The 25,390-nt window shown below is 38.1% G+C and overlaps 1 protein-coding gene across 3 annotated transcripts in view; it reads right to left on the bottom strand.

The window, feature by feature from the left end:
* Positions 1-25,390, bottom strand: part of LOC124286312 (calcium-activated chloride channel regulator 1-like) — a 56,706-nt gene that overhangs the window by 13,793 nt on the left and 17,523 nt on the right. For all 3 annotated transcript variants that reach the window (XM_046722673.1, XM_046722671.1, XM_046722672.1), the window contains exons 3-5: positions 2,532-2,826; positions 2,079-2,335; positions 880-1,152 (exon numbers count right to left, since the gene is read on the bottom strand). In XM_046722673.1, the coding sequence (XP_046578629.1) occupies positions 880-1,152; positions 2,079-2,335; positions 2,532-2,826 (825 nt within the window). The remainder of the gene's footprint in view (positions 1-879; positions 1,153-2,078; positions 2,336-2,531; positions 2,827-25,390) is intronic.

Below are 25,390 nucleotides of genomic sequence, written 5' to 3'. Positions count from 1 at the left end.
TCCTGCCATATGCAAATGGGTAACGTTACAGTTTCATAAGCAAGTCCACACTTTTAGTGTTGAGTGTATCCTTTTTAAAAACCTTCAACTGTGAGTCATGTTGCCCGATATAGATTCATGAATGGACGGGGCTAGCATTCTATATCTACAACGTTGTTGGATGATTTGGAATCCGTTCCTAACGTCGTTCCATTTCACCAATAACACATTCCATTGGCGAAAGATGGATCGTGCAGGGCAAGATATAGCATTAACCGCTGTTCTGACTCTGACACTGAACCACAACAAGTTGGTCAGCGACATTATCGTCAGCACCAAAGTTTGATGTCGACTCGAGGATTGACCGTCTGGCCGAGCACCTCGCGTTGATGCCGAAACTGTCTGAATGTATATGACTGGGTGAGGGGTGATCACCGCTGAGGGGACACTATAGGGACGGGTTTCCGTTAACATATTCCCTTGAAAACAGTCAATTTAATTGAACAAAGCAGACACGTTTTCACACATCACAAACATGAACAACGAGGAGAGTTCTATGTATATACAACTTCTTTAATATAATATGAGCTACGTCGCTCATATTATATTCAAGAAGTTGTATATCCATAGAACTCTCCTCGTTGTTCATCCACCAACTTCTAAATGCCACTCAAACAAGACATCACAAACATCACTGATGTAGATTAATTATGATTTCAAACAACCAATGACCATACCAGAAGTGTTATTGATACAATGAAGGCTCGTGAGGGAAAGTACCTTTTAAAACAACACATGTACAAAGCCACAGGTTAAGTGTTACAAATTATTGGCGGTAATGGGACTCTTTAATTGGGTGGAATACTGGACACCTCACATCGACTAACATCAATGTCCTACCTCACGCATAGACCCTGATGTGTTTAGTAACAGTACGACGCGCCTCCCGCATGCCCGGACACCTTCTCGGGTCTCCTTTTTGTCACAGACCAGGCGAAACCTTGGTGTGACGTCATCAAGGTCAACTGGGACGTCAATTGCCCGGAAGTCAGCATGTCGTCTGATGATATCCCATGTGCCTTCACGGTTGCATCTTCTGTTTTGTTCGTTGTTTGCGACGCCATTATGACGTAATTTGGGATCCGCTGCATTTGTTTCACAAAAGTCATGTATCTGAAACCAGAGATTTTATGATAAAATGAAAATGAAATCCATATTCCACAATGAAATGTTATATACAGACTGAGTATATTACATTCTGTCACGTGTTGCCCTGTCATTTACGGAGGCAGCATTTACTGTGCGAAATCGTATCCTTTCGCTGCACCTGTATCTGTGACTCAGACATGGTGTGAGCTTTGCATCATCATCATCATCCATGCTCGTGTTCGTTTGTCTTGTCTGGCTTCTTTCCAGCATTAAGCTGGTTCCTCATGATACAACTGAAATGCAGTTCATGAGCGATACAACTAAACACCCACATTATATGTTCCTTTAAATTTGTGCTAGACACTTTGATGATAATTTGTAATCAAGAAAACGTATGCTTCTTATCTTGTTCTAAAACAAAACTTATCAACATTCTACAAGGAATATAGTATGCGTATCATGTAATATTCACCAAAACGGCACAGACATCCTACAAACATAAACGTGAACATTAAATTTCATCTAATTATATCATTCATGTTGGATCAGACGTTCACGATGTTTGTAATGTTTGACAGCATTGATCATAGTTGGGACCAGTGTTTGTTTGGTTGTTTTTTTAAAGTTGGCACTTATCTCGGGTATGCCATAGCGAGTAATGAATGAGGTAATAATAACTCCTCAAAAACATTTCTATTTTGACAATTTGAGAATTGTGTCACTAACTCTTATATATGCTTTGATTTTGGATTAGTTTTTTTGTCTGACAGTAGAAAGTATTTAGTGTTGCCCGACATCAGTAAACCTATTGTTGGCAGCCATTATGTAAAACAATGGAAACAAATGGACTTGTAGCATAGTAAGGAGCAAATACAGAAAAAGTAAAACATAATTGTCACTTTTCGGAATTTAGGAGGAAGGATAGTACAGTTGGCTCTTTCATGACGTACCGAATCCAAGTAAGGCATATACATCACGGAAGCATTGGAATTCCCATTGCTGGTTGCCATGAATACGCATCCTTTTGTGTTGTGTCTGGGGTCACAAGGTTTGTAGGATTGCATAAAACTCCCATCTATTTCAGTTGTGCATCCAGTTGGTCTGATGACATCACCATCGAGGTACCAAGTTGGGTAGTCGGGGGGATACCCGTACTCATCGAACACACCGTACCGCAGATGAGCGAACTCATGGACAAACGCACGACCTGGCACAGAAGAACAAGAATACTTCATTGGAAAGTATGAGTACTATTTGCGTGAACCTTAGCCTGAACTGATAATTGTATTACGTGTGTGGATGCTTTCTTTTATTGGTTTGTTGCAGTTGTTGCTGTTTGTTTGTTTTGTTTTTGTAGTACCCTTGCAATAAGATGAAACGGACAAAGTGAAATCATAGCATACCTGGATCACCCCAGTTCCTCATTCTGTTAACACCATGATCTAGAATGTAGCTGGGTGTGAAATGAACATAGAGTCCTGGCTCCCTGCACTGTCCTGGTTGAAAGGTGTAAGGAGTCTCGCCGTGTAGCGGATGAGGGTTGTCGATGCGGACATCAGCCTGTTGGAACGTTTTCTGTGACCTTCTCCATGTGTCGTTCTGCGTCCACGTTTCCGGTATTTGGATCACGACATCCCGAAAATAGGCTCGCTTCCGCGTGGCTCTGTAGAGGTAGGACGAGGCTCCACTTATGATCGCCTGGAATATGAAATATTATGACATGGCTTACATTATCAGTTTATATGCATGACAAAGAGTAACGATATCACCTCACTTGAATTCTGGGCGTGAATCGTGCACTACAAATGTCACCGGCTCAAACAAATGAGGGGCGGTGGGGTAGCCTGATGGTTAAAGCGTTCGCTCGTCACGCCGGAGACCCGGATTCGATTCCTCACATGGGTACAATGTGTGAAGCTCATTTCTGGTGTCCCCCGCCGTGATATTGCTGGAATATTGCTAAAAGCGGCGTAAAACCAAACTTACTCACTCACTCACTCAAACAAAGGAACATGTAAACGGCAGCATATTTATATTCAAAAGCAATCTCTGCTGAATGTCAAGTTTACACCGGTACCTGAACAAATGTGGTAACACTTTGGTAACATACAAATAGGAAAAATTCTAGGTCAGCGAAGCGTCAAATGTTGAAATTAGAACATGTACAGTTTGAAGATTTGAAGAAGCAGGGGCGGATACAGCTTTTTGATAAAGGGCTGAAGGGAGGGGTGCACACCCTTGAGAAAGTGGAGGTGCACATTTCATTTTCATACGTTTCAATTGTCATTTAATAAACCTTCTCGACAAAGGGGTTGTGGGTTGGGGTGCTGCACCCCTCCTCTGGATCCGCCTATGTGAAGTATTGATGAAACAACATTAGAGCATGAGATGTATGGCGCTTACGGACTGAACCTCTAACCTGTGACCTAACTGGCGAAGAATGTTATCGCTAACAGCTAAAACACATCTATCAACGGGTTTACACATACACGTAATATACTATCCCCAAAAAGAATAGCATAGGCATTTTGTATCTTTAAAAATCTATTAATTACCTGTTGTGTTCAGACAATCGTCAAAATATGTGACAAAAGTATTGATAACATGATTTTACACAATTGCACAAGTAAAAAATCGATTTAACCTGCAAATGTTCATTTTGATGAGATTCCTTACAGGGATTAAAAGGCATCGCCACAAAGCAACAGCAATCACCTTCCAGGTGAAATTGTATGGCTATAAAAATCCTAATTTCTTTCGGGAATCGGCATTCGGTTTGAAGGAGTTTCAAGGTCAAATCACTGCACTACGTCTTGACGCTGCGACACGGAACATCGCCATTGAAAGAATCCACGCTGGAGATTAATCTTCTGTTGCCAGACGTCTGAATGTTAGTCTGGGCACGATATCACGATTTGCAGCTCCTTACTATCAAACAGATATAACACCGTCCCGTACAAGCAGACCCCTTGAACGTGTTAAGAACGGGTGTGCAACGCGTTTGAGTCCCGTGAGCTTCCAGTTCATGACATCTATAACATGACAGGGCTTGATGTTAAATTATCCTGTGAGTGGATTCAATCTCTTGACGAACAAGAATGGTTTAGAGAATTATTGAATGATCGTGGACAGTTGAATGGAAATAAACTGCGAACGTATAGACTTTTCAAAAGTTCCCTGGTGGCCGAACCGTACCTTACTCAGTTAATTCCCAGATCCCACCGCAGGGCTCTGGCTAAGCTGCGCTGTAGTTCTCTCCCCTTAGAAGTTGAACGTGGCAGGTTCACTCGACCTAAGACAACTCTGGAACATCGGTTATGTAAGTCCTGTGACTCATACTCAGTGGGGAATGAGATTTATTTTCTGATCAGTTGTCCATTCTATTCAGATTCAGATATTACAGTTTTCTCATGGAGTTGAATCAGCTAGATTCTGTTTTCTCGCTGTTGCCTGCTGTTCAGCAGATTGTGTGTATGCTGCAACACACAGCGTTTGTTAAACCTCTTGCCGCTCTTGTCTACCGCAGGTACAGGAGGAGACTAAATGTCTCTTAGTACGGGGTTTGGGTGTGTGTGTCTGGATGATGGTTGTGAGTGTGGGTGGGTGTGAGGATAGAAGGGTGAGTGTGTGGGTGTGTGGGTGAGTTTGACGCCTGCATAAATGTACGTATGTGTGGAAAAATTGTGATGTATGTGCAATATACATTTTTATTTATCTTTGATATTTGGAAATCACTCCTCTCCAACCCAAGCTAGATAATCCCTCTACTCTGATTAAAGATACAGATAATCATCATACTTTCATTTGTTTAGAAAACTGGACATACTTGTTTTGATATTTGGAGATCACTCCTCTTCAACCCAAGCGAAGATAATCCATCAACTCTGATTAAATATTAAAATGTTTTAACTGTCACATTTATCAACAAGTATATAAGACCAAGTCACAATGATTTTGTGTTAGCTATGGCTGGTGTTCAGAGAGCAGAGTTCGTTGCTGGCATGCAGGATTTCGATACAAGCTGAACAAGTCTGGTAGCGTGGCTGACTGCTGGAAGTGTGTTGTTCCTAGATGTAGAGGCAACTTATCAACAACTGGAGATTTCATCAGAACAGTTACTGGAGACAGCACATTCACGGGCCCGAAAATCCAGCCACAATTCGACTCATAAGCACACTGAGAAAAAGAGCCAAGGATGAGTCAACTCCAATGCCCCAAATGTACAATGAAGATCTCCGCCAACTGCCTGTTGATGCTGCTGCTGTTGCACAACCTCTATCCAGTGTAAAGTCATCCTGTATAGACACAGAAGGAAGACCACTTCTGCATTGCCTTAACATCGTAGAGATGTCAACTTAGATGGAAGATGGATTACTACATCTGATTGACATCGCTTTCTTGCTGTTGAAGACGGAGACGGTGACAAGGTGCTGGTGTTTTCCACGGATGAATCACTCACAACGTTACAGCAGGCTGATGTCCTCTTCATGGATGGAACTTTCCCTTCGTGTCCAAGACTTTGGCATCAGTTTACGTGATTCACTCTCTTACTGGCAATACCCCTGATTCCCCTAGCTTTCTGTCTTATGCCTGATCGTCAGCGAGCAACTTACTGTAGACCTACGTGTACTGAAGGATGCTGTTCAACAAACAACTTGCTGACCTCTTCAACCATTGACTATCCAGGTGGACTTTGAGTACCCTGTTCACAAGGCTATCTCTGATGGCTTCCCTAACACATCTGTGAGAGGCTGTTACTTTCATTACACGCAGTGCTTGTGGCGCAAAATCCAGGACCTAGGGCTTGTGATAGCGTACAAAGAGAATGAGAACCTGTTTAGATCTGCTGTAGCCCTTCCCTTTTTACCTCCTGAATTTGTCCAAGACACCTGGTTGGAGGCCATGAACCATGCGACATCCGAGGACTACATTGTGAGTGTGTGGGTTGACTATGACGCACATTTCCCCATCCCTGTGTGGAACCATTCCGAAACAGGCGGCCCACGAACAAATAATCATCTTGAAGGCATTCATCACTCAAACAGAGCATCAATCACAGTCGCCCTAACATCTTTGAATTCATCGAGGCAATCAAGAGCATCGAGGCAATGAACGGGAGACAGATTGCCCAGCTAGATCATGGAGCTCCTGCACCACCCAGGAAATGGATGTACAGAGAGATAGATGCTCGAGCCCGCCGTTTGCAGGATCAGCTCCGGAGACAACAGAAGTCGCCCATTGAATTTGTTCGTGCAGCAGACTGGCTGGCAAAACTGGCTGGTAGATATACTTAAAGGTCACATGCAAACAAAAATAAGAAAACACAATTAAAACACAATTATCACTTGTTCATGACATATAATATACATTGCTGATTATGAAGAAACAAATAAACAAAGTTATAAGCATACATTCGCAAATAAAAAGTGCATAAATATAATTAATCAAAAATTAACAATGATATACAAACTTACCTTAGGTATTTTTATTCCCTACTATTGCTTTTTATAGCAATAAGCAGGTTTATGGCACTTTTCCCCCTTCTGTACAAATTATTTCATTTTAATTACCCATACTGTTTCCACCATGGTATTTCCCCATCTCATCGAAATGCTGGTGTGGACTTTTTCATTCCTCTTTTTTACATGTTTTCTTTCTTTTCTCTACTTATGTAAAAACATTTTCTTTGACTTTACTGGATGTTTTTACTCTCCCTCAGTTGACTCTGATATCTATTTGCAAACTTATATTTTGAAAGAAATGACATTTTGTGCGTATTTAAAACAAGTACATGATGGTTTTGATGTGCATCTACCCGCTGCATACAATAGAATGTTTGAATGTATAGATGCCGGTTGACATCAGTCAGTACAGACAGGCAGTGGGGACATTTGCAGTCGGGCTACACTCATATGCAGCTTGTAAACTAAATATTTGCACTTTTCTATCCCGACATCTTTGCGTTTTCAGCAAATCTGTTAGTATTATCGCATCTCTTCTAATACTCTGTTGTGGAGAGGTACATCCTAACCCTGGTCCAGTACTAAATACTTTAAAGATAGTCCACCTAAATGTTTGCAGTCTCAAAGACAAATTGGATGTTATAGAAGTTGAATTTAATTCTTTTGATATCATTTGCATAACTGAAACGTGGTTGCATAAAGACATTCCGAAAGATGATATTCTTATACCGGGATTTCAACCTCCATTCCGCAAAGATCGAGGGAGTCTCGGGGGCGGTGTGGCTATATATGTTAAAGACAATTTGTATGCGGAGCATATGCACCAGCTCGACATTGCTGGACTTGAAGTGGGTTCATGTTAAATGTAAACATCGTACCTACCTCATAAGTACCTTCTACAGAGCTGACCGGAGCATTGCGTACTGGGAACTAATTGATCAGACAATTGGAAACGCTGTTGATCTTAACTTATTTACAGTTATTACTGGCGACTTTCATGTAGATATTTTAAATGAAAGCAATCGTAAAATTCAATTATTGGAATCCTTAAACGGACTAACCCAAATTATTGACAAACCAACTCGAATCACCCCGCAATCCAGTACTTTAATTGATCTCATATTCATATCCTCTATGCAAAATGTGCCGGATCGCAGGGTGTTAAACCCTATTTGCAGTGACCATTGTCCGATATATGTTGATATCAAATCTGTTAGACCCAGGTGTGATACATTTAACGTAAAATATATGATTATCAACATATGGACGTTAATGGTATGATTTCTGATATCAATAATCTTGACACTAATGACTTATTCTTAAACAACCACGTGGATGACATAGCAAATAAATTAACGACTATAATTAGGAATACTTGTGACAAGAATATCCCAAATAAAATTGTTACTATTCGACCATCGGATCCACTTTGGATGAATAACGAAATTAGATCGCTAATACGTAAGCGCAATAGACATCATCAGCTCGCTTAGAGGAAAAATTCTGTTACCCGTTGGACTCGATACAGACAAAGTAGAAATAGAGTAATCTCGGCTATCCGAAAAGCGAAAAGAGCGTATGCAAATAAACTAGTTGAAACGATAAATCGATCCACTACGGACAACTGTTGGTGGAAATTAGTCAATAATTACGTGAAGAGAAATAAAAACAACTCTAATTTTCCCCCGTTGATTTTGAATGATGTCGTAAGCGATGATTTACAAGATATAACTGATTCTCTAAATGGTTATTTCACTCGGCAATCGCAAGTAGAAAATCCGGATTCAACACCTCCCAATATCAATATAATGACAATCAATAGTCTATCAGAAATTAATCTTATTAACAGTGAAGTATATGATATCTTAATGAGTGTTAATACTGCGAAAGCAACCTGCCCCGACGGCATTGGAAATAGAATTCTTAAATTAATCGCTTTCAGTATTTCACCCATTTTAACGGGACTTTTTAATCTATCACTTCAACAACGCGTATTCCCGGCAGTTTGGAAAGAAGCAAGCGTTATACCGATTCACAAAAAGGGAAGTGTAAATGATTGTACAAATTACAAACCAGTAGCCTTAACTAGTTGTGTATCTAAAATATTTGAGCGATGTATATTCAAACATGTTTTCAGTTATCTCAGAGGCAATAAGATCTTATTCAATTTACAGTCAGGTTTCAGCCCAGGGGACTCTTGCGTGAATCAGTTGACATATTTGTATAATTTCATAGCCAAGGCAATGGACGAAGGTAAGGAAATACGTGCAGTATTTTGCGATATCAGCAAAGCTTTTGATCGAGTATGGCACAAAGGTCTCGTGCATAAGTTAAAATCATGTGGAATCGATTGTTCACTATTACAATGGTTTAAAAGTTATTTAGAATATCGATCCCAGCGTGTAGTCATAAATGGTTATAGTTCTAATATTAAACCGGTAAAAGCTGGCGTTCCGCAGGGTTCTGTTCTAGGACCACTTCTGTTCGCGGCACCAGTCACGATATAATCTACGCTGAAACATCCTCTGTTTCTCTTCGCGAAAGAAGAAGAATAGCTAAACTAATCACATTTTTCAAAATGTATCATAACAGATTACCCACTATCTAAACGAACTCGTCCCTCCCTTCGTCTCTCAAGTTAGTAACTATCCGTTACGTAACGCATCGCATTTGCAAACTATTGCCTGCCGTACTGCTCTATATGACAATTCATTTCTGCCGGACGCTGTAAGTTTATGGAACGCTTTACCGCAAAATATTAAATCTCTTACAGACATCAATGATTTTAAATCTGCTTTAAGTCATAGAGCTAAAGACATTCATTTCGATCCAAATATAGGTTCAAGAGTTTGTCAAATCCTCCACTGTCGCTTAAGGTTAGGATGTAGCAATCTCAACGCTGACAAACACAACAGACATATATCAGAGAGAGCAGATTGTTTGTGTGGCCACCCTACTGAAGATGCACGTCATTTTTCTTTGTATGTCCCAGATTTGATGCTGTAAGAATAAATTAATTTTATTATACCAATGGCTTTTCATTAGAAACAATCTTATACGGAACGTCTTCCATGGACCCACAAATTCATCACATATCTTAAAATCAGTCCATCTATTTATAATTGAAACTAGGCGCTTTAACTGAGCAAGTCATACACTAAAACCTATAATTCTCAAAGCTATACTACTATGGATCCCGAATGCAGATGCCATGAATGTATACAACCATCATGATTTTAATTTTCCGACTACATGTCATACCATCTACTTTCATTTTAGATATCATCTTTTCTTGTCATGATACTGTTTCATATATCTATGTATATTGGAGCGGTCTTCATATAAGTTCTTTTGAGCTTGTTGACCAATCCAGTTCATGAAAATTCTGTCTTTGCTTTTTCATGAAATACATATGTTTAAACCAAAGTGCAATATTTGGTACTTGGGTTTACTTCCCTCGAAACGAAGCACCCGGGAGACCGAACCCAGTCAGAGCGAGTGGGTGTGAACTCAAGTATAACGAAGTCTTTCATTGGCTGGTTCATTTGCCGATATGCTGAGGGCTCATTGTGTGTTGGATTTTGCAAATACATGCTCATTTTTTTCTGCATTTGCGTTCGATCCAATCAACAAATACTGAGATGGTGAACTTCTGCGCGGCTGGAAACTGTCGTTCGTTCAATTACAAAGCAGGACTTGAAACTCACAATCTGAGTTTGCACAGGTTTCCGTCCGATCCAGTCATCCGAGAAAAATGGATGCTGTTTGTTTGCAACCCACAGACATAATAACATGTCATGTGTACAAGTATCACACCTGCCTGTCTGTGTAATTACATAATGTGACAGAGACAGAACTCAGGTGCACGAGCCCTAAATCAATGTATTTTGTTTATGGTGTATAGCCTGATACGTTTCAAATTCAAATTGCATGTGGTCAATGATTGAAGTTGTGTATTGCATATTGTCATTAGCAGACAGGCAGACACAAAGCTAGGTGTCAATAAAACAGACATTGAGTTTTGTCTGTTACAGAGACTGCTTATCACAATCAACATATTTTTCTATGTTTCCATAGAAATGTATTAAAACATTTCAGTTTTCAAGCTGAGAATTTTTTAACAAAGAAATTAGTATTTCTAATGCTACACTTTCTTGAAAACTTGGTTTGCAAATCTGATCGGTGGCATCTCCCGCTCTGGTTTCAAGACCCTATTACCTCATTAATTATGTTATGTGGGCACACCTTAATTAGATTAAGTGGGTCTTATCAGGTGTGAATTTTAGGCCTGGTAGGCTTTAACCACATAAGGTTAACATAACATGACGCTGATACACATACCAACCCCACTTTCACCCCATCCTTTGTTTTTGCCGCGGAATGTATATTGTATTTGTCTCCAGTTTTGTTTTCATTATTTCTTAATGATCTTGAAGATGCTTTAGCTTCAGATTCATGTTGTGGTTTACAACTTAAACCCAGTGATTTCCACAACCGCTTAGATACGCTCATTACACTTTTTGCATTTCTATGTGCTGATGATATCGTCCTTATGTCCTCAGACCCTTGTGATTTGCAAAATATGTTAGTTTCTTTTTCCTTAATTATTGTAAAAAATAGAAACTTAACACATCCAAATTAATACATCCAAATCCAAAATTCTTATTTTCGGTGGCTCCCCCAAAGTATATAAAAGAACTTTCAATATTGGAGATACTGGGAAATGTATACTATTATCCCTATCTTTGCATGACACTACAAAAGAATAGTAAATTTACTAAAACCAAACGTATACTGGTGGAAAAGGCAACAAAAGCAATGTTCTTTGTATTAAGCCAAGGCAGAAAATTTAAACTTTCCATTGATTGTCATTTGAAATTGTTTGATTGTATGGTCACCCCGATTCTTTTATATGGATGTGAGGTCTGGGGGTTTGAAAATACTTCTTGCTTTGAAAATGTTCATCTACGCTTTCTCAAATATTTAGTATCACTCAGGAAAAGTACAGCTAACTATATGTTATATGGCGCGTTTGGTAGATTCCCACTTGTAAATGTTATTAAAAGCAGAATGGTATGTTGGGGGGCTAAACGTTTAACCGGAAAATCATCAAAATAATGCTTCTTAACATAAAATTAATATTCAACGATTAGACGGAGAGAAATTTCTAAATTCACATTATTTTACAAAATGGTAAACCATATGGTTCCTGAGTATCTTTGTGATCTTGCTCCAGGGAATGTTTCTGATAACAGTACCTACAATCTTATGAATAATAAAAACTATCTAACTATAAGATGCAAATCTACTAATTATGCCAAATCGTTTGTAGTTTCTAGTATTTTCCTATTTGTATCAACTGGCCACGAAACAAACCCAAGATGAATTGTTGATATCCAATATTGTTATTATTCAGAGATAACTTCTTATAACTATTATTAAAATGTACAACATTACGCATAAATTATGGAGCGGCATAAATGTAAGGCAATCAGGCTTGTTTGCAAATCCTTTTCTTTCTTCTTGAATGGAATAAAATATGTTTAAACGATATTCAACGATTATATATTTGGCAAGTGTGAACATAAATGGAGAATCTATCTTGAGAGAATCTCGGGCTGAGTTTTATCTGGTATATTTTGGCTTAAATCTGTTAAAGTAAATTAAAAGATATTATCAGCAAACTTGGATGTCAACAATTGAAACCTCTTCCAAAGCAACCACTTATAGCATTTTCAAAAATCCATCTGTCAGTTTTGAACCATACCTAAACTTTCTGCATTACAATGACTTGTTAAAATTTCGAAACTTCCAATCACTTTCTTCCAATCGAGACAGGTAGATGGCGACGAATCCCAGTAAATGATAGAAAGTGTACTATGTGTAACCTAAATGATATGTAACCTAAATGAGATTGGTGACGAACTTCATTATTTATTTACATGTCCCAAATTAGAATTAGAAAGAGGAAAATATGTTCAGAAGTATTATATTAGACCAAATATGTATAAAATGAATATCCTGTTTAACACCAAGAAGCTAGGAACTTTAAGAAAACTTTCCATTTTTTGTAAAATAATTTTGGCTTTATCTAAGAAATAATTTCAATAACGTACTATGTAACTACCTAGATGTACATTGCACCTATCATACCGTTTGTATATAATCTTTATGCTGTATAAATGTAAATATTTTTTGTGTACCTCATATGCTGTAGTTTGCAGCCTGGGTGAATAAAGCTCAGTTCAGCCAATGAGCAACATCCCCTCAGCAATGTAGGTGCTTGGCTGTCTCAGTAGTTCATGATAGTTTGCATATTTTATGGATCGACAATGTTTTTTAAGAAGTTACAAATTGATATAGTAGAGTCGTGCCTCGTTTATCCGAACCTCAGATATCGGGAAAACTCGCCTTCCGAACAAAAATTCCTCAAAACAAATTCACAATGTTGTAAAATTACTCACTTATCCGGAAATCCGGTTTCCGTAACCGGACGGTCATTTTCACATAGAAAACGCTAACTTATATGCATTTTTTTCTCCTATATCCGGATGGCTGAGCACCTGTCGGTATGTTTACACAGGCATTTTACCGATTGGCCTTGCGTGCCCTTACATAAAAGAAGTCGGCAGTCTTTGAAGCGTGAGAGGATTAACTACCTTTAATTAGCAAGGTGACACCGAGTTGATTTTCAATTGTGACTGGCAAGGCTAGACGTCCGCGTTGTTTTGGTAGTGACTATATTCCGTACGTTTATGTTAGGTACAGGAACAATGTGAACGCGTGGATGACATCAGAACTGTTTCGTGATTGGTTGCTAGCATTTGACCGACAGATGCATGTACAGGTATGTTCGCACGTGTTACTGACTTGACTACTTTATTTGACAAGATGTGATTTTATGTATGCATTGTAATTTGTTGATGTCTTATCAATAGAGATTACGTCTGATGCCTATTATGTTCGTTTCTTTGTATGTCTTTTTTACATATTGTCCTTGGAACACAAGTGTCCGGATAAACGGGGCACGACTGTATTTGGGTGGAACCCATGTCGTGATTTGGAACCACACTCTCATTTGATCGCCAGCATTCAAGTATACCATGTCAGACAACTGGTAGTCTTCCTTTTCAGTTTTCAGTTTGAGTAACTGAAATGTGTATATAATTCCACATCGTCATCTAACTTTTTATGTTTCGTTTTCGTGTTCTTATATATTTCGTATCGAACAAAGCTAGGAAGCAAACATTCACGTCTTCTGGGAATGCACTGTGTTGTTTGAAATTGTTGAAATCTACGAATTGTCCAATCAGACCATAACTTTGCTTTTGAAACTAGTAGATTTAGTTGAAGTGTTTAAAAAGTGACTGACAATGATGAGGGAAATATCATTTACTAGTGTGTTTGCTTGTTTTGGATTTTTTGGGGGGAGAGGGAGGCGTGAAAATATTTCTGCTTCTTTTTCCTCAACCCAACATTAAATTTTGTATGTGAATAAATATGTTTGCAACAGAGGCGAATGGGCAGAAATGCTAAGTTTAGCTCAGAATTCATGTATGTGAGGTTGTAAATGAATGAATGTATGTTTATAAGTATCCCAACACAAAATTCAACTTATTATGACTTAATTTAGAGCATTATTAAAAAATCTCGCCCATGAGCGAGAATATTTACCTTTACTCAAAATACTTGTTTTCCCATGTTTTTGAGGTTGTAAATGAATGAATGTATGTTTTTAAGTATCATGACAAAAAGAATTAAATTATTTGGACTTTTTTCGACTAATTTAGAGTATTATTAAATAAATCTCGCCCATGGGCGAAAAACATTTGGTCCATGTGCGAGAATATTTACTTTTACTCAAAATGCATGTTTTTTTTAGTATCTAAGAGGCTGTAGATGAATGAAAGTATGTTCATGAGTATCATCACAAAAACATTAAATCATTTGGACATAATTTGACTAATTGTGACATTGTGGTTAATCTCTGGCCTATTTTCATTTTACCATGGGTTCCCTTTTTCTTTTTGCGTGAACCACATGTTATTGATTTTATACGTTTGATTAGTTTGTCATAGATGCCTGTGGTGAGGCAGACTTTGGTCGCGTTTTCGCTAACATCTGTTACCATGGCTATTTCACAGCAAGTCATATGTCAGAAAAACGATGATTTCCCATTTTTGGCAGTGTGTTGTGCACTGAACCATGCAGGTGTTGTATCTCACTGCCAAAATTGGGACAACTGGTGTGACCAATTAAGATTAATTTAAATAATTGATTGCCAAAAGTTGGACTGCCAAAAGGGGGAATAAATCGATTGAGGCTATGTTGGGAACGTAGAATAGGGCTTCATTTCAACGGCAAAATTATCTATGCCAAAACAACCTTAGTCAGACTTAGGTTGTTTTAGAATAATAACAGAGGTATATGCAGCTTGAGAATCTCATTCCTGTGATTATAAGGTTGTTGGGGTATGTTTTACAGTTTTGGAGAAAATAGCTTTTAAAATATGATACTCGGCGCCAAAATGACCTAAGTCATACTTAGGTTGTTTTGATGATGACTTAGGTTGTTTTGGCATGGAATTGCCGTAAACTCTTCCGGAAGGAGGTAGAAAAGTCTTCCGACCGCATGGTTACCAACCAAACAAGCAAATCAAAATGAGGACAATTCTGGACTTAAAACAGCTTAAAGGTATGTATAAATTATATGAAATCATAAATTTATGATGAACACTGTTACCAATATTAAGCAAAATATGTGATTGAACGTTGAAATTATTAATTTAGGCCTGTAAACTCCATTTTTTCCACTCCCGTGACTTAGGTTGTTTTAGCAGGGAATGGATCAAACATGTTAATAGGATGTTTTATTCCTATTAAATGGGTTTCAAAGAATAATTGACATGTTTTGATGCGGAAGATTAAAAGCTTAAGCACTATTACATATTTCACCTTTCAAATCTTTTGTTAAAGGGTAGTAAAACCTCGTTATTAGTTGATATTTATTGCTTTTCACTCATTCTGAAGTAGCTTCTGTTTCTGGTTTCTGAATCGTGATGAATAGTCTTCCTACTGAGGTTTTGATATTGATCTTTCAGTACTTTGAACCGACAATCTTATTCAGGGATGAAGGTTCCGTCTGTTGACGCTGGGCAGAGATTTCTAGAGGTCCAACACTTTGGTCGAGATACATCAACCTCAATCTTCAAAGTTGTGTCTCCGCTTCAAAATCAGATGAACATTATGAGTTTTCCAACTATATACCATTATGCACCAATGTGGAGAAGATTCTGCTCAGTAGCGTACATTTCATCCTCGATAATCTCCAGGGTATACGTACCGATAAAATCTCCACTAGTATAGTGGAGATTTATCGTAGCGTATACCCTGGAGATTATCGAGGATGCGTACATTTATGCTCATTGCAGTCATTGCATGTGCTAAAAAGCTTAAAGAGGAGTAAGATTACACTGAAGGAGTAAGAATACACGGAAGGAGTAAGAATATACTGAAGGAGTAAGATTATACTGAAGGAGTAAGATTATACTGAAGGAGTAAGAATATACTGAAGGAGTAAGAATATACTGAGTAAGAATACGCTGAAGGAGAAAGAATATACTTGAGGAGGAGTAAGAATATACTGAAGGAGTAAGAATATACTGAAGGAGTAAGATTATACTGAAGGAGTAAGAATATACTGAAGGAGTAAGATTATACTGAAGGAGTAAGATTATACTGAAGGAGTAAGAATATACTGAAGGAGTAAGAATATACTGAGTAAGAATACGTTGAAGGAGAAAGAATATACTTGAGGAGGAGTAAGAATATACTGAAGGAGTAAGAATATACTGAAGGAGTAAGAATATACTGGAGTAAGAATATACTGAAGGAGTAAGATTACACTGAAGGAGTAAGATTATACTGAAGGAGTAAGAATACACTGCAGGAGTAAGAATATACTGAAGGAGTAAGATTATACTGAAGGAGTAAGAATATACTGAAGGAGTAAGAATATACTGAGTAAGAATACGCTGAAGGAGAAAGAATATACTTGAGGAGGAGTAAGAATATACTGAAGGAGTAAGATTATACTGAAGGAGTAAGAATATACTGGAGTAAGAATATACTGAAGGAGTAAGAATATACTGAGTAAGAATACGCTGAAGGAGAAAGAATATACTTGAGGAGGAGTAAGAATATACTGAAGGAGTAAGAATATACTGAAGGAGTAAGAATATACTGGAGTAAGAATATACTGAAGGAGTAAGATTACACTGAAGGAGTAAGATTATACTGAAGGAGTATGAATACACTGCAGGAGTAAGAATATACTGAAGGAGTAAGATTATACTGAAGGAGTAAGAATATACTGAAGGAGTAAGAATATACTTGAGGAGGAGTAAGAATATACTGAAGGAGTAAGAATATACTGAAGGAGTAAGAATATACTGGAGTAAGAATATACTGAAGGAGTAAGAATACACGGAAGGAGTAAGAATATACTGAGTAAGAATACGCTGAAGGAGAAAGAATATACTTGAGGAGGAGTAAGAATATACTGAAGGAGTAAGAATATACTGAAGGAGTAAGAATATACTGGAGTAAGAATATACTGAAGGAGTAAGAATACACTAAGAAGTGGAGTAGAAGGAGTAAGAATATACTGGAGTAAGAATATACTGAAGGAGTAAGAATATACTGGAGTAAGAATATACTGAAGGAGTAAGAATATACTGGAGTAAGAATATACTGAAGGAGTAAGAATACACGGAAGGAGTAAGAATATACTGGAGTAAGAATATACTGAAGGAGTAAGAATATACTGGAGTAAGAATATACTGAAGGAGTAAGAATATACTGGAGTAAGAATATACTGAAGGAGTAAGAATATACTGGAGTAAGAATATACTGAAGGAGTAAGAATATACTGGAGTAAGAATATACTGAAGGAGTAAGAATACACGGAAGGAGTAAGAATATACTGGAGTAAGAATATACTGAAGGAGTAAGAATATACTGAAGGAGTAAGAATATACTGAGTAAGAATACGCTGAAGGAGTAAGAATATACTGGAGTAAGAATATACTGAAGGAGTAAGAATACACGGAAGGAGTAAGAATATACTGGAGTAAGAATATACTGAAGGAGTAAGAATATACTGAAGGAGTAAGAATATACTGAGTAAGAATACGCTGAAGGAGTAAGAATATACTGGAGGAGGAGTAAGCATATACTGAGGGAGTAAGAATATACTGGTGTAAGCCTCCTCCAGTATATTCTTACTCCTTCAGCTTCTTCTTACTCAGTATATTCTTACTCCTTCAGTATATTCTTACTCCAGTATATTCTTACTCCTTCAGTGTATTCTTACTCCCTCAGTATATTCTTACTCCCTCAGTATATTCTTACTCCTCCTCCAGTATAAGGTAGAGTTTTGTCTTCCTGGTTTTTCCTTGTTTTTATTAATGATTTGATATGTGAACTTAGAGATTTGAACAATGGCAGTTGTGTAAGTGGCATTAATATCCCATGTATTCTTTTGGCTGACGACACAACACTTGCTTCTCCTTCTCCAAAAGGTCTTCAATCATCACTTGATACTGTTTATAGCTATGCTTGTAAGTGGCGTCTAACGTATAACGGTTCTAAAAGCACTTGTGTCATTTTCTACAAATATAAGAAACGTCTGGGTAATTTTTCTTTCAAATTTGGTTATTCAGATATACCAATAAGTGATTGTGTTAAGTATGGAGGCATTTTACTTTCGTCTGATCTATCCCAAAAATCTAGAGTATATTCATGCTGCCAGAAAGCACGGCAATCTGTATATTCTCTAAAAAGTCTTGGTTTAAACGGTAAAGATCTCCACCCTACTTCTTCTGTTAAAATATGGAAAAGAATGATACTTCCAACGAGCTTTTACGGTTGTGAACTTTTACCCATTCTTCGAGGTAAAGATTATGACTTGGTAGAAAGTACACAGAGATATTTTGCCAGATGCATTCAGGGTTTCGGTATGCGCTTTTCCTCTGCTTCAGTGCTAGGTAATCTTGGATTGTGGAGCATGGATGGTTATATAGATAAATGTAGACTATTATTTCTCGGCAAGCTGTTTACATTTAGCCACCTTTCAAAATAGAACAGCTGTCTTACATAGTATATGTGACACACTTATTCAAACCAGTTTAAAATACAATCTCTTCAATTATCTTAGTGACTATCTCGATTTTGGAAGGTTTCCATGTAAATCGTCATGGCGAAGAATAACTATTAATTGTATAAATAAATCTGAAACTGAACGATGGGTTTCTCAAGTGTGTGTAGGGCAAGATATGAATATATATCGCCTGACCCACAATTTCTTTGGTGTACATAGATTGTATTGTTTGACGTATTTTTACCCACAATTTAAAGATATATTACAGTTTTGTGTACAAATCAGCTCAAGGGGAAAATTCTCAAAATATTGTGAACTCTGCAAAAGATATTGTAATGACTTTGACTGCCATATAATTCTACACTGTGAACACTATATGTACAACAGAAATAAAAAAAAATCAAAACTTATAGATCTCTTTGATGTGGATGTTTATGTACAAATAGAATTATTATCTGAAGATGAAATGTTATCACTATTTTACTAGTAACTAACGATATTGATGAAATGTCATGGAGATTCTATGATTGTCCTCTTCTGTAAATACCTATATTCCTTGCTTCCCTCACTAAACTGTGCATTCTACACCTTTCATTTTTCTTTGTACATGTGTATATGACTATATGAATGTGTTGTGAATATATTGCTGTGATAAGGTTGCTGTAAATATTTCATGTACATGTTTATAATGATCTTCAGACTACAATCTGGAGGAAATAAAGAGATTCATTCATTCATTCATTCATTCATTCATTATCTCTAGTAAAAATGAAAATACCGTTTTTCGTCTCTCCTGTAAAGTTGCAAAAAGTGACTTAGGTTGTTTTGGCATGCAGCCCTTCTTATATTATTACTTTACACGTATACTACGAGAAAAGAAGTCGGACAGACAGCCTGTGAGAGAAGGTGTGAACTTAGTGTAGAAATTGTGTTGATCTATGTTGTGTAAGCTAAGGTGTGTAAATGGATGTTTCTTTCGTTTTTTGTGGGAATGTGTTCTTTTGATAAAATGTTGGTAAATGTTGTAATATTGTGCCAGGTTTCTTTTCGACAGGTAATGGCCCGGTATTTTAAAAAGAAATATCTATGCATTTATCTGTATGTACACATGACATCATAATAAACTGTATTATTATTATTATTGTTTACTTCGAACACCCATGCAATGTATAAAAGATCAAGGCTTCATCTCTAGGCTATCAACCCTATCATTGATTGAATAATTACTCCAGAGAAGGGAAAATGCCAAATGAGTGTTGATTGCAATATACACCAGACGCCAATGTCCGAAAATGCACATTGATCCTGAAACTGTTTTAGCATCTTTAAATCTACCTCTTCAAAGAACGTCACACGATCCTAGTAGAATAAATAGTCATGGATATAAATTACTTCAAATGTGTAAATGCCTGAACATGTCTATCTGTAATGGTCGAATACAACAGGATAATGCAGAGGGTAAGCTCACTTTTAAAGATAGAACTGTGATTGACTATCTGATTGCTTCTCCATCAGTACTAAGAATAATTTCGAATTTTAATGTTGGGGAGTTTTTACCTTTTTACTCGAATGTACACTCTCCATTGTCATTTTCCATCCAAGCATCGAGTTGTCCAATAGTCGAGCAGTCTCTTCTTAGCAATAATAGAGGTACACCCATTCAGGCAAATCAACCAAATCGTTTTGATGATAAACTAGCAGCACAGTTTCAGGATAACATTGATGTGGAGAAGCTTGACATCATACTCGATCGGCTTCAGAATAAATCAAGTGAAACCGTCGACAAACAATTTGTGAGTAACATCACTACTGACATCTCTTATGTGCTACTTGATGCTGCTCGGCGAATATCATGCATAAACAGCCATGCCGAATGTTTAATGTGAATTTAAACAAACCTTTCAATGACAAGAACACAATGTCAAAAATGTAGAAACAAAAGGGCATATGTATAAGATGGGTCTGGTTGATCACATCACTGTTATTTTCCTTAAAGATCACATCTAAAGAGACTTCATCCCGTAATTACAGGAGAAAAAGAAGAAAATATGTTTATTTGTGTGTCACATGTTATATATAAAACATACTTTGACACTTTAAGACACTCAATAAAATATAACATCCGGCCATATGGCCTATGAGACACAAGACACTACATTATACCTAAAACAGAATAGTGAATGAAATATCACAGCTTTGTAAACAACAGTGGGGTGTGGTATACTTAATTACATTTCTATTTGTGTGTCACATTTTAAAAAACACATACATAGACAATTTAAAATACTCAATAAAAGATATAACATCCGGCCGTATGGCCTATGAGACACACTCTACATTATACCTAAAACAGATACTAAGCAACAGTGAAATGTGGTATATTTAAATACTAGGACTACCAAGTGCGTTTAATCTATCAAACATTTTAGTAACCAATGCAGCTAAGGGTTTTATTAATTTAACATTACCTAGCATAAATGCGGCCTGGTCTGTTACAAATTACAATTACAAATTGAGCTCTATGTTACGACCTCCTATTTGGGGTTAATATGGGTCCTCCTTTGGTCAAAAGGTTGTTCCATCCGAAATGCGTGTGTCACGGTTTGCAAACGAGTGACCAATGCGACACACCCGTGGGCAACGCGTGGCCAACGCGTTCCACATGAGTGACCAACGCGACTCACACGGGTTGCGTAACGCGTTGCACACGCGTGTAAGGGGAATGAACTTTTAGGCAGTAGTGTAGAGTCACAACTGCAGCCCAAGTTCAGTACATCCGGGTACTAAATTTGCGGGATCGCACTGCCACGGGTGAGCCAGGAGCCCCAACGTCGTACCACGGCGCTCAACGTGTCCGTTATCTAAAATTATCCACTTGGTTGTATAGACATTAAATTCTTCTAAACTGATGTAAAAATTCATGTACTAAAGTCTATTTGTGGACGAGTTATACATGTTTACATGTTTGAAAATACAACATTTTCCGACATTTTCCATTTTCTGGGTTATGCGTTTCTTTTTTGAACAGTATATATGGCAATTTGAAATTACCACCGTTACAAAATCAATACAATCAGATCCACACTATTGGTGAGATACTTATTATAACGCATTTATGATTCTTCACAGGTTTTACATAATGACTTGAGCCATCTTTTTATATGTTTTTGTATTTAATATCTTTTTTGTATATTTTCATTTAATTGGTCATATATTAATTTATTGTAAGTGATATGTCGATGAATGCCACGTGTAAGACCAATATCCGAGAAAGAAATTGGCTCCTAGATGTGATTCTTATTCTTATTGCACGTGAAATTTACATGATATACATGATATCTTCAGGTTTGTTTAATATTTTGGAGTCATGTGGATTGAATGCAATCCTTTTTCTAATTAAGTCTTTTGTTAGATAATTAGGTATTGCACAATATGCCGTCAGTTTCTAGAGTTTCGGTTGCCCTGGATTCTTTATTTTATGATCGTTACATAACAATGAAGTGCCAAACCGCCAACAACCTCTTAAAAAATCCCTTGATATGTTCTTTTGGCAACTCTTTTATTCAGTCACTTAAACACAAATAAATTCCAATGCAATGAACAATGAAATATTGTTGTAAGAGTCGTACCGAAAATCAAGGAATGGAACGAACGTGAAGTAATCTCTTCGCCAACGATCGTAAGGTTTATGACGATATCTTCTCATTTGACGGTCAATGAGGTCGTGTGGACGATCTCGTTATCTCCAATTGTGTCCTCATAATAATCATTCGTCAGGAAGTAACTAATGATATTACTCTGCAAATCGCTCTGAAGAACATTCTGAGATATTGAACGAACAGGACCACTTTCCAGACCGATCCCACGGCTACAACTGTCTCATGTAATTCACAATACATGTATATATCTGCAGTCCGACTGTATCATAAACACTAACAAGATCGGTTAGTGGAACTGGGACCAGACCCATGTGGAAGCAAATTGTCTGGGCATCAGGGATGTATAGTGGCGTTCCTCACGCTAACGTATTCTTGCCCGATCGATTTCCCCACATGCAGGTACTTTCCTCGCCGTAATATTGCAGAATTATGTCACATATTGGCGATATACCAATTTCTAGCTTTATCGCCTAAGTGGATATGTCTACCGATACGGAATTTTATCCGACAGCTCAGTGAATTGTAATACAGAGCTACTTGTACCAAACGTAAAACACACACTACCCAAACAACACAATATATGTGTTCCTGCCTTTCTAAATATCTTTGGTTTAATCTATATGCCATAAATGGGAGACGTACCAGTTCGTATAGCCTTATTGTGGAACAACACATAAGTCGTCACGCCATGAAACAGCCTCAAGAGTAACAATACCGTTGGTTTGTTACTTCCTATATTTACACCCAGAAGGCAAAGCCTGTGCAAATAAATATCAGAGACTTAGCCCTATCAATATTCATGAGAACTCTCCACTGAAATCAGACCATACGCCTGTGCGTCACTATCAAATATTATAACAGCGCTCCACACCTCAGGGACATGCTTTAAGTGCTTACATCATGATGGATATTATTACCCCGGATAGCCCAAGCTGCCTGTGAGGTGCTAGAAAGTTAATATATGGAACATCATTGAAAACGCACCAATTATAATAGATCAGATTATTAAAAGCACGTTTAAGCACATTAATGTTTTGAGTGGATAATAACAGATGGACGACTGACAAAAAACAACAACACAGAAAAGACTCTCATTCATTGAAATGTTCCACAGTCAGAAAGGATCAAACACACGTGGGGTCAAATCGAAAAGTCAATATCGGTGTGACCGCCATTTGCATTGACACATGCAGTTCAACGTCTCCTCATTGAGTCAATAAGCGTCCGAATAGAGTTCTTGAGGATGGCATTCCACTTCTGCAGTAGTGCAGCCTTAAGTTCCCGGATGTTTTGCATCTGTTGTCGCCGCGAAAGACTTTGACCAATTTCGTCCCACAAGTGCTCCATGGGGGATACATCTGGTGACTGTGCTGGCCAATGAATAACCTGCCCGTGCGTTGTCCTGTTGAAAAGTATGGACATCTTGGTGGTGATTGAAGAAAGATGTGATGTGATTCTGAAGAATCTGCTCACGGTAATAAAGGGCATTAACTCTCCCTTGACAGACATGAAGGCAGTCCTGTGATTGTAATTTAATCCACCCCAGACCATGACACTCCCACCACCCAAAGGTCTGTCTGAACCACACACTCATCAGCATAACGTTCACGACGTCTCCTCCAAACACGTAATCGGCCGTCAGCATTACGTAGATGAAGACGTGACTCGTCAGTGACTACCACACCATGCCATTGTTGTAACCTTTTCTGAAAATGCTTGCTAGCCCATTGTATATGCTCATTACGGCGTCTGTCAGTCAGAATTGGTCCAACGTAAGGACGTCGAGCATGGAGCCCTGTAGCGTGTAGACGGCGTCGCATGGAGTCAGCGCTGATGACCCCCACGTCAGCCTTGAACTAGTGCAGCAGTCCTGGCAGTCAGCAGTGTTCAATCACTGATATGGACAAGGCCAATATGGCGATCCTGATGGAGCGTCGTAACACGTTGTTGCCAAGGTCATTAAAGGTCTCGGGTGCTGCCTGTCTACTGATGTCGTCTATGAAGCCTTACGATGGTGGAGTGGCCAAGTCCAAGTTGTCGAGCAATATCCCTGCTGCTGATGCCAACCTGAATCATGCCTAGTGCACGTTCTCTTTCGTGAGGTGTTAACCTCGGCATCTCTGTCGTCGTTTCACAATCGTTAGTGAAGCAATGAGAATCGGTTCTCATACACCTGCATTTAATGTCACAGTCAGTATGATTTCAGAATGAAATTCGCGCTTTTTTTCATGGCGTGGCTGCATGTTGATGCATTTTGGAATTAAGAGTCATACTGTGGACAGGAATTTGTTCCTAAAGCATTTGTTCAACTGGACATGCCCTTCGACTTCATGTTAGTTATATTCATTGATCATTGTCATGCTGAAATCAATCTTGATGAAAATATGGACAATTTTAGACTGGTGCGATTTCAATGATGTTCAGTATAGTTATTATTTATACCACCGGGTACTGCTGTATTTTCTCCTGGGTGAACAGAGGTAATTTTGAACAAACTCACTTGCCTATGGTGTGACCACATATGAGCTTCGTTATGAGGCAGGACTCTAGCAACTCTCAGGATTCAAGCTGCCAAACACGGTCACCCATCCAAGGACACTCCGTGACCAACGTTGCTTAACTTCACCTGATTTGTGGCCTGCGTTCTATGCACAATACCATACACCACAAATAGCTTTGCGTTTCCTATACCATCGGCGGCACTCGTTATAAGCAAGTAGAAAGACTAGTCAACATTACACCTGAAAGAAACATCAGATTGGATGGCACAAGCCAAAATAGGACGTTTAAGTTTTGTCACCGATGCATCAGATGTAAAAAAATTGTCTACAGGGAACGTTTTCGAAGCTTTTCTGAGATCTTGAATTGTGTTAACCTGGTCAAACCAAAATTTAACAATATTTCAATAAACTCTTTGAAGTTTTCGTAGATAGAATATGCTCGACTGTGTCCCGGACGTTGTGATATGCAGACAGCAAGGAC

This window comes from Haliotis rubra, unplaced genomic scaffold (genome assembly GCF_003918875.1).
Source record: "Haliotis rubra isolate DU_JTF1 unplaced genomic scaffold, ASM391887v1 Scf38, whole genome shotgun sequence".
In the NCBI taxonomy this organism is placed as follows: Eukaryota; Metazoa; Mollusca; class Gastropoda; order Lepetellida; family Haliotidae; genus Haliotis; species Haliotis rubra.
Note: the sequence above shows the minus strand (reverse complement) of the source record. Positions and strands in the feature narration are given on the sequence as shown.